Here is a 15,541-nt window from a genome sequence, read left to right as displayed (position 1 = left end):
AGTAGATACAAATTGAGGTTCATTTGAGCCATTAATTATCCCTGAAAGGATAAATATTCAGAAATTTCCACAAAGGTTCTTACTTCTTGGTTGTCTGCTATCTAATAAATGCAAGTCGTGCCCATATCCCATTGAGAAAACTATTTCATTCTCTGGAGAAGTGCTTCTGTCCCCTAGTGGGAAAGAAGATACCAAAATAACATAGGAGTTTCATAAGATAATTAAATAAACACACATCTTTAACTGGAGAACTGGATGTCATCTGTTAACTCGTCATAGAGATTCAAACTTGAAAGGCCGGTAACCTGACATAGCACAAGCCATTGTTCTGGGTAAGAATAAACTATCTTCCTTTGGGTATAATCCTAGGATAGAATTTAAATCCTTCACCCAAACGCTCTCAAGGTGTGCTTACATTCCTGGGCAAGGTGGAATAACATGCACTGAAACTAGAGACCTCCAATACAATCAGGAGTCTAGCAGGCTTAACTGTTTAAATAAGCTAGTCCAGAGGAGTAGAGGCACCAGCATAAAACTAATCATGACATTATTAACGTACACTAATTAAACATAAATGGTACATCCTAGAATCTAGGAGAAAAAGTGTGCTCATTCAAACTCTTAAGCCCAAAAATGTAACAGAAAGAATATTTTTAAACCAAAAATGTCTTTCGTAAGCCTTGACGAGAATCATAATCTAGATCAAAAACTGACAAAATAGATTCTCAAAAAGAAGCTGGAACTGAACTGTGTAGAAGAAAAGCACTAAAACTCCAGGACATCTTAGGCAAGTCAAAAAAATTCTCACATATTTCAATGCAACTGCCATCATCTACTAAATTTAGAAAATTATTGCAGTTTCACAAGTATGGATTACTCACAAATATATTTTTTTTCCTCTGATTTAATGAGCCCTGCTGGGTAAAGCTGTCATCTCTAACTCAGGTTAATTTGGGGGAACCTGCTTTTTCCAGATGGTGTCAAGGAGAGCAGGCAGCTAAAAGGAGATTAATCTCAAAGTTATATGGGTTTTATATCAATGTGGAGTGCAAGACCTGTTAGCCTCTGAGCTTGCTTTGATCCATTTCTTAAACCGCCATTCTACCATGGAGTTCTCCAGAATACTCCTAGAATGTCATGTTTCTCTGCCAGAAAACTGCCAGTGTTACCCAGAAAGTCTGGGATAGAATCTGCAGCAAACCTAGCTGAACCACCTTCCCTGCTCGACAGGAGACAAAATATCAAATAACAGCACATCTTCTGTCTTTACTGCATCAGAACTATGGCTAATTTAGTGCCCAAAAGCCTACCTGTCTTCTAGATTAGTTTTAGAAACTCAGGATTACAAATCTCTGGACATTCTTCACTTCCCACCAGAAACTGTTCACCTGCTAAAATGCTGATTAATTAAATGACCTTTCATCATATTTCCAGTCTTCTTATTTGTGGATGTGCAGCTGTGCTCCAGGCATCTTCTTCATGCTCACAGCCAATGTCTTGGAAAGCTTCATTTGGCATGTATTTCTCCATCTCAACAGGTGAAGAGACTGCCCCTCTTCAAAGATTATAACATCCTAACCCAGAAATGTTCATAAAGGAAAAAACCCATGGTGCCTGGGTGGTTTAGTCAGTTAAGCATCTCCCTTCAGCTCGGGTCATGACCACAGAGTCCTAGGATCAAGTCCCATGTAAGGGTCTCTTCTCAGTAGGGAATCTGCTTCTCCCTCTCCCTCTGCCCCGTCCCCTCTCATTCTCTATCTCTCTCTCTCTCTCTTAAATAAATAAAATTTAAAAAAAAAAAAAAGAAAAGAAAGTAAAGAGGGAAAAAAACAAGCACTAACAATCAGAGCAGTGCTGTGAAAATACAGTCCACATTAAAACTTCCACCTAAGAAAATGTGGTGGGGAAACAAATTTTCCATTTAAACCAGTATTCTTGGGACGCCTGAGTGGCTCAGCGGTTGAGCGTCTGCCTTTGGCCCAGGGCGTGACCCTAAAGTCCCACATCAGGCTTCCTGCATGAAGCCTGCTTCTCCCTCTGCCTCTGTGTGTGTGTGTGTGTGTGTGTGTGTGTGTGTCTTTAGTGAATAAATAAATAAAATCTTTAAAAATAAATAAATAAATAAACAAACAAACCAGTATCCTCAGTCGAGCCTGCAGATCTAACTCATCTAAAGCACTGTTTAAAAATGTGGATGCCAGATTGATCCTTCACCAACTAAATCAGAAGCACTGGAAGGAATCAGGCATTAGGGATTTTTAAAAAACTCTCCAATGTGATCCTTATGTTCACCTGTAGTTAAGAACTACTGATCTAGACCAGAGGTCAGCAAGCTTTTTCAGTAAAGGGCCATATTGTCAATGTTTTAGGCTTTGTGCACATTCAATCTCTGTGACAACTACCCCAACTCTGTTGATCTGGCACAAAAGTAGCCACAGATAAGATGTAAATGAGCAAGTGCAGCTGGGTCCCAATACAGCTTTATTTAGGAACACTGAAATTTGAATTTTATTTAACTTCTACATGTCACAAAATATTATTCTTCCTTTAATTTTTTCAATCATTTAAAAATGTAAAGATCCTTTTTTTTAAAGATTTTATTTATTCATAAGAGACACACAGAGAGAGAGAGAGAGAGAGAAAGAGAGAGGGGCAGAGACACAGACAGAAGGAGAAGCAGGCTCCATGCAGGGAGCCCGATGTGGGACTCGATCCCAGGTCTCCAGGATTAGGCCCCGGGCTGAAGGTGGTGCTAAACCGCTGAGTCACCCAGGCTGCCCCTAAAGATCATTTTTTTTTTTTTTTTTTAAATTTTTATTTATTTATGATAGGCACACAGTGAGAGAGAGAGAAGCAGAGACACAGGCAGAGGGAGAAGCAGGCTCCATGCACCGGGAGCCCGATGTGGGATTCGATCCCGGGTCTCCAGGATCGCGCCCCGGGCCAAAGGCAGGCGCCAAACCGCTGCGCCACCCAGGGATCCCCTATTTTTTTTAACTTGAGATCATACAAAAATAGATAGCAGGCCAGCTTTAGCCAGGCCACAGTTTACTGACCTCTGATTTATACTGTGGATGGAAATCACATTTCTCCTTAATCTTTTCTCAAAAACAACATTTGCTCAGTGACTCACTCCATTGGTTCTAGAAAAGATCCCCTTCAAATCATTGGTACCTTCAGATTCAAGTTGGTCCAGGCCAAATGAGGCAGCTGTATTAACTTGGCTAATGGATGGGACAGCGGTTCTTCTCTCCGAGGATGCCTCAGAATCAGGAAGCGCTGGGAAAAGGCTGGGTGCTTCCTCCATTATTCCAGGAGGAGTCACTGGAGAGCCCCAAACTGGTGTGAACAATTCCTCATTTGGCCCTGTGACAGTGTCCATTAGATCTGTCAAACACAAGAGATGGGACTTGACCCAAAGATGATCATTAGGAGAACCGTATACATGTCTTTTTGCTTTTTAAGAAAGAAATGCGTAATGAAACCAGTATCTTATATACTACTGTATAAGTAGTAGTATTAGTAGTATCTAAGTCTGGCACTTAGACAAGCTTCCCCTTCCCAGTGTGCATCAATCCAGCTATGCAAGGTAAACATTCTACTGTCCAGGGAAATGTATTGTCTCAAATTGATTTCCCATGTATTCTATTGATAATATTACAGATTTTGCAAGATTTTATATAATTTACTGCCAAAGGTAGAAAATTTAACAAGTATTAAAATACATGTCAAAGACTACTTTTAAAAATCAAGTCATAGGGATCCCTGGGTGGCGCAGTGGTTTGGCGCTTGCCTTTGGCCCAGGGCGCGATCCTGGAGACCCGGGATCGAATCCCACATCAGGCTCCCGGTGCATGGAGCCTGCTTCTCCCTCTGCCTATGTCTCTGCCTCTCTCTCTCTCTCTCTCTCTCTGTGACTATCATAAATAAATCAAAAATTTAAAAAAAAAAAAAAGTTTAAAAAAAAAAATCAAGTCATAGACTAAGGGTATCAGTGTCTAGAATATGCTCAATTTCAAAGCAGCCAGTTTAGCCCCAGGTTTTCCCAAATATAAAAAGTTCTAGCATAATATTATTTGGCATATCTGATAGATCATCAGAATCTCCAAAGTAATTTTTTAGAAGTCAATTTTCATGCTTTCCACACATCCCAACTTACTGAATCAGAATTTCCTTGGTGGTGAAGCCTGAAAAACTATTTTTTAAAGTTCCTAAGACATGGATCCAGACTCTCACACACATTGCTATGTTAGGAGTATAAATTGGTGCAACTACTTTAGAAGATAGTTAGGCATTGCCCCCTAAAGTCAAACATTCATATCTAGAGCCCAGCTCTAGGTATTTAACCAAAAGAAACCCCTGGACGTGTATAACGGGGACTATGTATGAGAATATGCATGGAGGCAATCAATGTTCACAATAGCCAAATCTGGGGAACCTGGGTGGCTCAGTTGGTTAAGCATCTGCCTTTGGATCAGGTCATGATCTCAGGGTCCTATGATCAAGCCCCACATTGGGCTCCTTGCTCCTACCCCTCCCTCTCTCTCCGTGTGCTCCTTCTCTCTCTCTCTCTCTCCCTCTCTCTCTCAAATAAACAAATAAATAAATAAATCTTAAAAAAAATAGCCAAACCTGGAAATGACCCAAATGCAAATTGCTAGGAGAGACTGGATGAAGATTAGATGAATAAACTGTGATCTAATCTCAGAGTGGAATATTATAAATAGTCAAAACAAAAGAACTGCAGTAAGTGAATCTCAGCCATAGACTATTGAATAAACCAATTAAGTACCAAAAGGGCTATCTGCAGAATGATACTGTTTTGATAAAGTTAAAAACTACTAAAATTTTTAATGCGTAATTTTAAGCATAAATGCAGATACAACAAAACTAAAATAAAAGGAAACCAAGGAAATGAGGAACACAAGATTCAGAATGACAGTTAACAGTCAGAGGAAGAGGATGAGGTGGGAAGGATGATGGGGTTATGTGTAGGTTACTGACCAGGCCCTAGAGTTTTTGTTTTGGAGGGTCAGGATTAGGAGATATCTCTTACTTTTTAAAAATAACTCAGTTAATAAAAAAATAAATAAAAAATAACTCAGTTAATAAATAAAAGTAGGCTTTACTTAGACCAATAATGAGACAGAGACATGAGGTCCAAAAATAATAATTAAATAATAATAATTTTTATAATTTCCAGATGATGCTTATGATCACCAAGATATGAAAACTTTGCTATCCTTAAGATATCAGAGCATTTGTGGGCCTCCTATACAGACAGCACTCTGTATACATTATTTTGAATCCTTAAAATAACTTGTAAGATAGGCTGGGCATTATTTAAAGATGCACAAACCAAGCTTGGAGTCATTTAAGAGACCTGTTTGAGGCCACAATACATGTGAGGGCCAAAGCTGGGATTGCAATTGAGGTCCTCACTGTTTTCACTTCACCCTCTGGCTTCTAGCAGCCAGAGCTGTCAGACAAGGAGAGAGTTCTCAGGAGGTCTGGCCTTCACAGGCCCCAGTGGTGAGCCACCAGGAAATTCTACTTAGGAACTGACCCCTCATCCTATTAGGCTTTGCCACATCTCTCCAAGAGAGTTCACCCATCTTTTCTATTCACTCTCCAGATGAGATCTGTTTGGAAACCCTAGGGATAGAGCTAAGTGCCACACTCACTCCATTCCTTATAACTCAGAAAAATCTCCCCCTAAAATTCTGAGTCCAAGATTCCCCTGCTTACAAACCTTCCAGAGCAGAAGTAACTTCGAAAGACAGAGGCACAGCTGTAGTTGAAACTGTTGTGGACAGAGGCTCCCATCTCCTCGACAGCTGAGTAACAGCAGGAACACCAGATGTGGTGAAGGGGGAATCTTTTCCTTCCTCAGTGTTACCATTTTCTCCAGCAACCTCAAGGGTAGAAACCTGCTGCTCTTGTGTCACCAATGATAAAGTGGCTTCTGGTTCTTGAACAGCTGTTGTCATCTCTTGAGTGATGATGTCTTAAAAGGGGGGGGATACAATATTTTAAAATAGACAAATTCCCTATACCTTAAAATGTCACTCTATAATTAATAATTTGAAAAAAAAAAAGAAGATAGCTATTTCAGGGTATGGGAAGGCAAATGGATCGCCCAGATACAAAATGTCAGCAAATAAATGTTTTCAGTGTTGCTGCTTTCAGGAGCAATGAATCAATCTAAGACAGAGATAAAGAAGTTAATATATAAAGCATAAAATAAAATCCAAAACAAAACAGGAAGATCAACAATTGAGCTCCTTTTAGTGAATATCAACATAACCAGTTTGTTAAGAAATAAATTATACAGTTCTAAATTATATTTAAATTTTCTCATCATTTATATATATATAAATTTTCACATTTGCATTTCTGAAGAGGAAAGTTACTATTTTCAATAAAGGAATAATTATTACAATAATGTTTATTGAGTTTCTATTATATGCTTTAACACATATATTTCTATTATATGCTATATACACACACACTGCTGTGTATATGGTGTTATTTTATCTTCTAAATATACTAAGGGGAGGTAGGTACTAATATCATTCCATGGAAGCCATATATCATAGCAGTCAAAAATGCAGGCTCTAGCACTTGGGTGGTGCTCAGCTGAGCATTTGACTCTTGATTTTGGTTCAGGTCATGATCCTAGGGTCCTGGGAATTGGCAGGGATTCGGCTTGAGGGTTCTCTCCCTCTCCCTCTGCCCCTCTACCCACTTGTTCTCTCTCTTGCTTTCTAAAATCAATAGATAAATCTTTTTAAAAAAATAGTAGTATCTACATCATAGACCTGTTATAAAGAGATAACACATGTAAAGGACACCTGTGTGAGGATCCCTGGGTGGCGCAGTGGTTTGGCGCCTGCCTTTGGCCCAGGGCGCGATCCTGGGGACCCAGGATCGAATCCCACGTCAGGCTCCCGGTGCATGGAGCCTGCTTCTGTCTCTGCCTCTCTCTCTCTCTCTCTCTCTCTCTCTCTCTCTCTGTGACTATCATAAATAAATAAAAATTAAAAAAAAAAAAAAAAGGACACCTGTGTGGCTTGGTGGGTTGGGTAACAGACCCTTTGTTTTAGTTCAGGTCATGATCTCAGGGTCCTGATACAGAGCCACTCCTCGGGCTCTGTGATCAGCTCGGAGTCTGCTCGAGATTCTGTCCCCCTCTCTCTCTGCTCCTCTATCCCAGCTCGCACGTGTGCACTCACTCTCTCTTTCTCTCTCTCAAATAATTAAATAAATAAAATAGATAACACATGTAAAACACTTAGCACATACCCCAGTACTTGTATAAGTATTCAATAAATATCAGCTATTATTATCCCATTTTACAGACAAATTATGTTTAGAGAAGCTACATAGTTAGTGCTCTTAACCACTGTGCTAACTATGCTGTCAGTAACAATGGATGAACTGTTAAAGAAGATGTGAGATACACACACATACACAGTGGAATATTTTTGAGCCCTGAGAAAGAAGGAAAACCTGTTGTTGCCCAAGAAATAACTTGAAGTGGCCTCTGTAGAAGATTTGTATTTGCTTTTATTTTTTTATTTTTTTAAATATTTTATTTATTTATTTATGAGAGACACAGAGAGGCACAGACACAGGCAGAGGGAGAAACAGGCTCCGTGCAGGGATCCCGATGTGGGACTCGATCCCGGGACTCCAGGATCATGACCAAAGGCAGATGTTCAACCGTGGAGCCACTCAGACGTCCCTGCATTTGCTTTTAAATCATAAAAGAGCATGAAACAGACCTCAATTGGGTCCACTTTCTTTCCAACATTACAATCCCCCCAAATACATATTAAATACTATTTAAGAGGGTCAATATTAGCTCCTTTCCTAGGCAAGGGTGATGCTGGAAATTTCCAATACTGAGCCACTATTAAAACTTAAGTTTTAGAGGATCCCTGGGTGGCTCAGCGATTTGGCGCCTGCCTTTGGCCCAGGGCGTGATCCTGGAGTCCCGGGATCGAGTCCCGTGTCGGGCTCCCAGCATGGAGCCTGCTTCTCCCTCCTCCTGTGTCTCTGCCTCTCTCGTGATCCTGGAGTCCCGGGATCGAGTACCGTGTTGGGCTCCCGGCATGGAGCCTGCTTCTCCCTCCTCCTGTGTCTCTGCCTCTCTCTCTCTCTCTCTGTGTCTATCATAAATAAAATCTTTAAAAAAAAAAATAAAAAATAAAACTTAAGTTTTAGAAGACCCTATCATCCCTCTTTTTTTTAATACTAATTCTAGATACATAGTGTCTTAGCAAGTCCAGTAAGTTATACTATGAAAAATAACATTCTAGGGATAGCTGAAAAGATTTTCTCAGTTTTTATTAATGACATCATGGTATTTCCTGTTACTTAAAATACTTTTCCTTGAAAACAATTTATTTGCTTTAAAATAATGTTTGTACATTTTTTCAGTCTAAGTGGTTCCTTCGTTTGGTCCCCATTCCATTTGGACTATTTTTTCATCTGAATTGAAGAGATTCCTATATATCTGATGGATTGATAAACTAGGTTGTAAGACAATATAAGTTAGAGTAAGTTCTTACATATGCTTCATATTTGCTCTATGTGACATTAAGCTTTTTTTCTTTCTTTTTTCTTTCTCCAATAACCCTAATGGTAAATCTCTCAAGAGCCAGGATTTTCATTGCCCTTTTAGTATCCAGCACCTAGGACAAAGCTCTGCTTGCCATACAAAGATAATATATTGTTTTATCTTTTTAAGCAGTATGCATTCTCCATGTTGCCCTCATTTTTGAAAACATAATGAACACTTTTGAAACATATAAAAATAAAAATGTGCAGGCTAAGGTCATAGTTTCATGAAATAGGAAGGACTATCAAAATGGCATGGTGCTTTGAATGGTGACTGCTGTCAGAGAAAAAAAGAGTAAGATCTAGAAACAGTGATGGACATTCTAAAAATATCATTCAAAATTTCTCCACATCTCTTATTCTCCTACTTCTTACAGAGAAAAAATAATATGATAATTATTATAGATTACTTTTAAAATCCGATCTTCATTTGAACCTGTGTAAGAATAAATTGAACCAGGGATCCCTGGGTGGCGCAGCGGTTTGGCGCCTGCCTTTGGCCCAGGGCGCGATCCTGGAGACCCGGGATCGAATCCCACGTCGGGCTCCCGGTGCGTGGAGCCTGCTTCTCCCTCTGCCTGTGTCTCTGCCTCTCTCTCTCTCTCTCTCTCTCTGTGACTATCATAAATAAATAAAAAAAAAAAAATTAAAAAAAAAAAAAGAATAAATTGAACCAGAGAACTGATAATAATCTCAGGTTGCTCATCCGTTCATAATAAACAAAACACCAAGAAATCATTGCATATCCTGAAGAAGATAATGTCATAAGTAGTCTCTGGGTCCTTAAATGATTGGCATTTGAGTGTTTACTTCTGAAAAAGACATAATCACCAGAAAATGGATAGAAAGCTTTTTGGCTATTCTCTGACGACTGTGTCAATAATCTGAGTTTTTCTTTTCTTTTTTTAAGATTTTATTTATTTATTCATGAGAGAGAGAGAGAGAGAGAGGCAGAGACACAGGCAGAGGGAGAGCAGACTCCATGCAGGGAGCCTGATGTGGGACTGGATCCCGGGTCTCCAGGATCAGGCCCTGGGCTGAAGGCAGTGCTAAACCGCTGAGCCACCCGGGCTGCCCTCTAACTGTTCTTTGTAGAGAGAGGAACTGTTAAATAATTCCTTTCACTTTAACTTTTTTTAAAAATTTTATTTATTTATTTATTTATGATAGTCACAGAGAGAGAGAGAGAGAGAGAGAGAGAGAGAGAGGCAGAGACATAGACGGAGGGAAAAGCAGGCTCCATGCACCAGGAGCCCGACGTGGGATTCGATCCCGGGTCTCCAGGATCACGCCCCCGGCCAAAGGCAGGTGCTAAACCGCTGCTCCACCCAGGGATCCCCTCACTTTAACTTTTTTTGTTGTTGTTCAAGCTAAAAAGAATATGAAAAACTCAGCCTGGGTGGCTCAGTGGTTAAGTGCCACCTTCAACCCAGGGCCTGATCCTGGAGACCTGGGATCAAGTCAGGCTTGATGCTCCCTGCATGGAGTCTGCTCTCCCTCTGCCTGTGTCTCTGCCTCTCTCTCTCTCTCCCTCTCTCTCTCTGTCGCTCATGAATAAATAAATAAAATCCTTACAAAAAAAAAAAAGAACATTTAGAAACTTTCTGATTGGGATGCCTGGGTGGCTCAGTCGTTGAGCATCTGCCTTCCGCTCAGGGCATGGTCCCAGAATCCCGGGATCAAGTACCCCACTGGACTCCCCCCAAGGAGCTTGCTTCTCCCTCTGCCTATGTCTCTGCCTCTCCTTCTGTGTCTCTCATGAATAAATAAATAAAATCTTAAAAAAATAATAATAATAATTTGAACAATGCAGGCAGTCAAACTGGATAATTTCAGTCTGAATGGTTCTCTGTGTTCACTTACTCATCCACTGACTTCATATTTATTGAGCACCTACTAGGTACCATATACTGTGTGATGTGCTGGGAATAAAAAGAAGTTGCCTATTAAGAGACTGTAGTGAAGGGGTGCCTGGCTGGCTCAGTCAGAAGAGCATGTGACTCTTGATCTCAGTGTTCATGAGTTCAAGCCCCACACTGGGTGTAGAGATTACTAAAAATATAAATAAATAAACTTAAAAAAGAGAGAGACTATAGTTAAGTGAGGCAATTATGACTAAGTAAGGAGCATATTCAGTAATCAAAATAATAATCAGAGACACCTTGGTGGCTCAGCGGTTGAGCGTCTGCCTTCAGCTCAGGGCTTGATCCCAGGGGTTCTGGGATCCAGTTCCTCAACAGGATCCCTTTAGGGAGCCTGCTTCTCTTCTCCCTCTGCCTATGTCTCTGCCTCTCTCTCTGTGTCTCTCATGAATAAATAAAAATAAAATAAAATCTTTAAAAATAATAAATAATAATCACCAAAATCATTTTACTTTTTAGTCTGTATTAATACAAGCTAATGTAATTCTAATACATAAGAATCACAGATTCAATTATGCAATGAATAATCTAGAGCTATATTACTTAATCCTCCAGGAATATCTTAAAGTATTATGGAAAGTTGAAGTAAATTGTTCAGTCATTATCCAATATCTTCATGGTCATGGAGATCCAACTCTCTTAATGGAATTTAAAAAACCAACATACAAAACAATTTCTTAAGCTTCTGTGAAAACTTACAGTATACTAGGTCTTTCAGTCTCTAAAAAACGAATTGGACATGTAAAATTTAATCTTATAATTTTAATTCAATTTTAACATTTTATAAAACACATTACTAATTTGGTATTTTCATTAATTAGGCTACTTAGTTGAAGCAACAAGATATACATCTTCCAAAACAATTTGGAGGGAGCAGATGCACATTATACTAAGTCTATCCTTCCCTCATGCTGTTATCTGACTAAATACACATAATAAAAGAAAAACATTATCCATCAGCAACAAATGTAAGACTCATCAGCTCACAACATTCACAGATATAAAGGCCAAGAAGAAGTAGTGCAGAATCAAGCAGACAGAGAGGATTTATCAGTATTTGTTTGTTTTGTTTTGTCTTTTTTTCTAGATAAATTTCTTTTTAGGAAAACAAAGTCAAAGAACTCCTATGGTTAATGCTATAAGACAGATATTTATTTAAAGCTTTCTGGTAAGAAATACCAGGAATATAACTATCTTTTGCAACAATGTGTAAATAGGTATTCTATACTGTTTATTATATCATTTAAATATACAGCTCATTCTTTAACATTTTCCTGAGGGGCATACATTTTCATAATAACATATTTGAAAATTATCAGCCTATATCAGAGTTTCTCAGTACTGTTGACCTTTTGGCTCATAAAAGTCTTTGTGGATGGGGATTTTAGGATGTTCAGCAGCCTCTCTGGCTCCTACCTACTAGATGTCAATGGCACCCCTTTGTTATCACAAGGAAAAATGTCTCCAAAATTGCCAAATGATGGGGGTAGGGACAAACTTTTCCCGGTTGAATACTATGACCTGTATGCAGAGATTATATTTGGGTGTCATTTTATATAAAATATATTTTTATTTGTTTACTGTTGCTTTTCATTAAAACTTAGATAACTTACTTCTAAATTATTGCTTTAAAAAAAAACATAAAATAAGACCTAAAACTAATACAATATTAGATGTCAGTTATATCTCAATTTTTAAAAAAACAATAAAATTAGATTGAAACATTCCAAATTAAACAAAGTTTGTGTTTTTCTTTTTTTCTTTTACCTTTCAATGTACTTCCCAATGGTTGATGCGCCTCAGATTCATATTCTGAGATGGGAACAGTGGTCTCTAAGAAAAACATGGGATCATTTTCCTTAGTAGACTCCATGAAGTCTGCAGTATCTTGGAAGAGGCTCACAACAGAGACTTTCCTATCTTCCATAGGACTTGTGGGAATAAAGGAATTCTGATCGGTGACGGCAGATGATCGCTCCTCCCCATGTGCCATTAATAGGGCTGTCCCCAAGTGTGCTTCCCCTTCTGACAGCCCCAGAGCCACATCTGCAGCCTCTGTCACAGGTTTGCCCTCTTCCATACCTTCCATAGGGTCATTATCGATCTCTTGGGCTGTCTGAGACATTTCCATTCCCACCTGAGTCTCTATGTTGTCTCCAAGTGTGGGGGTCTTTATCTGGCTTACACTCTCTAATTTGGTATCATCCCACTCATCACTTAGGTCAGAGGCAGCTGGAACAGCTGTGCTGACACTCACTGTGACTCCCGTGGCTCCCAGCAGCCTGTCAGTTTCTGGCTCAACACTCAGGGTGTACTCGGAGGTTGTGAGCCAGTACTTGGTGGCAGTAGTCTGGGTATGATCAGCTGTCATCTGCGAAGGTTTCTCCCTATCAGGCATGGGGCTCCCAGGCTCCGTGCCTGCTATGGGCTCAGCACCAAGAAAAAAAGCTGCCCCATGTTCTGTGCCTGCTTCAGATTTCTCAGTCCTTGGATTAGCAGTTAGCATTTCTTTAGTATCCACAGCAGATGAAGGTAAATATCCCAGACTAACTCCGTCCTGACTTTCAGTTGCAAACAACTGATCATCCACATACTTCAGAAAACCCTGTGTTGCTTCTGTGGTCCCCTCTCCAATGCGCTGAATGATGGTACTACTGAAGTGTCCCTCCTTCTTATCGATATGCAGACGAGCAGTTGCAGTAATGGGACTGGTTAGCATGGCCTTGGAAAGTCGGCTTTCAGGAGACACCCTCTCTGGCTGGCTGGAACCAAACCTTGCAGGGACTGCTGTCTCAGTAGCAGTGTAAATGCCAGGGCTATTAGGCTGCATGAGCCCAGCTCCTATGGGACGAGCTTCTTTGTTAGTAGGAAATACTTTATTTAATGATGTTGCTGATGGTCCTGCTAACACCATCACTGGTTCTTCAGAGACCATCAATTGGGGAGTGCACTTTGACGTAATAGACTTATTTTCTAGATCATCTGTGTTCATCCTCTCAGGCTGCCCCGTTTCTACATGAACATGTGCTATCTCCCTTCTTTCCATTTTGGGGAAGGCCACACATTGTGTGGCAAAGTTGAGAAGTACAAGGCTACAGAATGCCAGACAAATGTGCAATACAATTGGTCTGCTCATAGTGGAAGAGAAATGTGCACATAAATCAGCAGAGTTGACAATTCCAGTAATTGAGTCCTGCAGAAAAATAAAGCATATCAAGCTATCACATAAACGTATTTTGTAAACAAGTCCCTTTAAATTAAACCGTAAGTAAAACAATCTTGACTTCATGCTCAGAGATGGTATGGAAGAGACAGCTGTTCTATTTCTTTGTACCTTTGAGACTTGGATAACCCAGTTCACTTTTCCCTGCTGAATTTTGCAGCTGATTTAACCTGAAGCTCTCTAGAAAAGGTACACATAGTTCAAGTACTAAGTTCATTGTTTCTTAAATATCTATTTAAAAAAATTACCCTTGAAGTCACATTTGCAATATTCTCCCCCAAATTCCTCTATTACCATATAGTCAAATAACTGGAGAAATAACATGTTCAAGATATGGAAAGTAAAACTTACATTTACTTATATTACATCAGAGAATGTTTCAAGTATTGTTTAAAATTATTAAATATCATCATAAAATACTGAATACCAGTAATATTCAAGAGGTTTAAGTATAAAAATGATTTTCAATTAAAATTTCTCTCTAGGGACACCTGGCTGGCTCAGTAGGTGAAACACGTAACTCTTGATCTTGAGGCCGTGAGTTCCAGCCCCATGTAAAAAAATAAAGTTTTTTTTTATTTCTCTTCTCTTCTCTTAAATTATTTCTTTTCTCTGTAATAACTATAAAAGTTATAGGCAAATCTTTGATGTTTCAAAATTTAAGGAGCAGAAAAGTTAAGAGTTAATTCAAGTAAGTGTGTTTTTAGGGAAAAAACTTTAAGAGAACCTAAACACATTTAAAATTAGCAATCTTTACTGAATCCATACTATTATAGGATTGAGATTTATTGCATTTTTTTAAAGAAACTACTCACACTCTCGTTAAAACTAAAACTATATCAAAACTGCTAATTTTCCCCAAAAACTTGAGCTTTAGTTCTTTTTTTATCTACTTTGCTTTTTGGGCTCTTTCTTTTCCCATCATCCAAAATTTCTCAGATGCTATAGATATTCTAGGAAATTAAACCTAGGAATGAAAATTCTAAAATAAAAACTTAAACTTTATAAAAGTTATTATTTTTCCTTCTTTCATGTCTAATCACTAAACTACTTGGGTTAAGCATGTGATGTGCACACATAAAATATAAAAATTTATGTTTTCATAGGGACTTCTCCCTTAAGAAGTTCAAAGCTTTCCCATTTAGTTTCTAGGTCTTTTTGTGACCAAAAAAGACCAGAAAAGGTCAATTCCTTGGAGCATGATCTAGACAGCTGAGGGAAAAAGGAAGGCTGAATGAACATGTGCTGTCTCCCTTCTCCTTTTCTACACAACAAAAGAGGATTCCCTGGATTCGAAGCTGAGGCCTTCTGCCAAACTACCAGCACCTCATAAATGAGGCATCTTGGAAAGCACCCTCCAGGCCCAGCCAAGCCTTCAGATGTCAGCTTTAGCTGACATCATGACTGCAACTTCTTGAGAGACCTTGAGCCAGAACCACTTTAGGGTAAGGTAGTTGCTTCCAAATTCTTAATGCATGGAAATAGGATGAAATAATAACCATTTACTGGGGCGCCTAGGTCCACAGTCACTTAAGCATCTGACTCTTGGTTTCAGCTCAGGTCATGATCTCAGTGACATGAGGTCGAGCCCCATGTCAGGCTCAGGCTCCGTGCTCACCATAGATCCTGCTTGAAATTCTCTCTCTCCCTCTGCCCTTCCTGATTGTGTGTGCACACTTTCTCGCGCATGCTCTCTCTCTCTCTCTCTCTGAAATAAATAAATTAATTAATTTTAAGCATTTATTGCCACCAAGTTAGAGATAATTTGTTA

The 15,541-nt window shown here is 39.3% G+C and overlaps 1 protein-coding gene across 4 annotated transcripts in view; it reads right to left on the bottom strand.

The window, feature by feature from the left end:
* The window catches only part of ARMH4 (armadillo like helical domain containing 4), a 160,467-nt gene that overhangs the window by 102,593 nt on the left and 42,333 nt on the right, over positions 1–15,541 (bottom strand). For all 4 annotated transcript variants that reach the window (XM_041760164.1, XM_041760168.1, XM_041760165.1 and 1 more), the window contains 3 exons: positions 12,315–13,740; positions 5,753–6,007; positions 3,175–3,387 (listed from right to left, as the gene is read on the bottom strand). In XM_041760164.1, coding sequence (XP_041616098.1) covers positions 3,175–3,387; positions 5,753–6,007; positions 12,315–13,740 — 1,894 coding nt within the window. The remainder of the gene's footprint in view (positions 1–3,174; positions 3,388–5,752; positions 6,008–12,314; positions 13,741–15,541) is intronic.

This window comes from Vulpes lagopus, chromosome 6, assembly GCF_018345385.1.
Source record: "Vulpes lagopus strain Blue_001 chromosome 6, ASM1834538v1, whole genome shotgun sequence".
In the NCBI taxonomy this organism is placed as follows: Eukaryota; Metazoa; Chordata; class Mammalia; order Carnivora; family Canidae; genus Vulpes; species Vulpes lagopus.
Note: the sequence above shows the minus strand (reverse complement) of the source record. Positions and strands in the feature narration are given on the sequence as shown.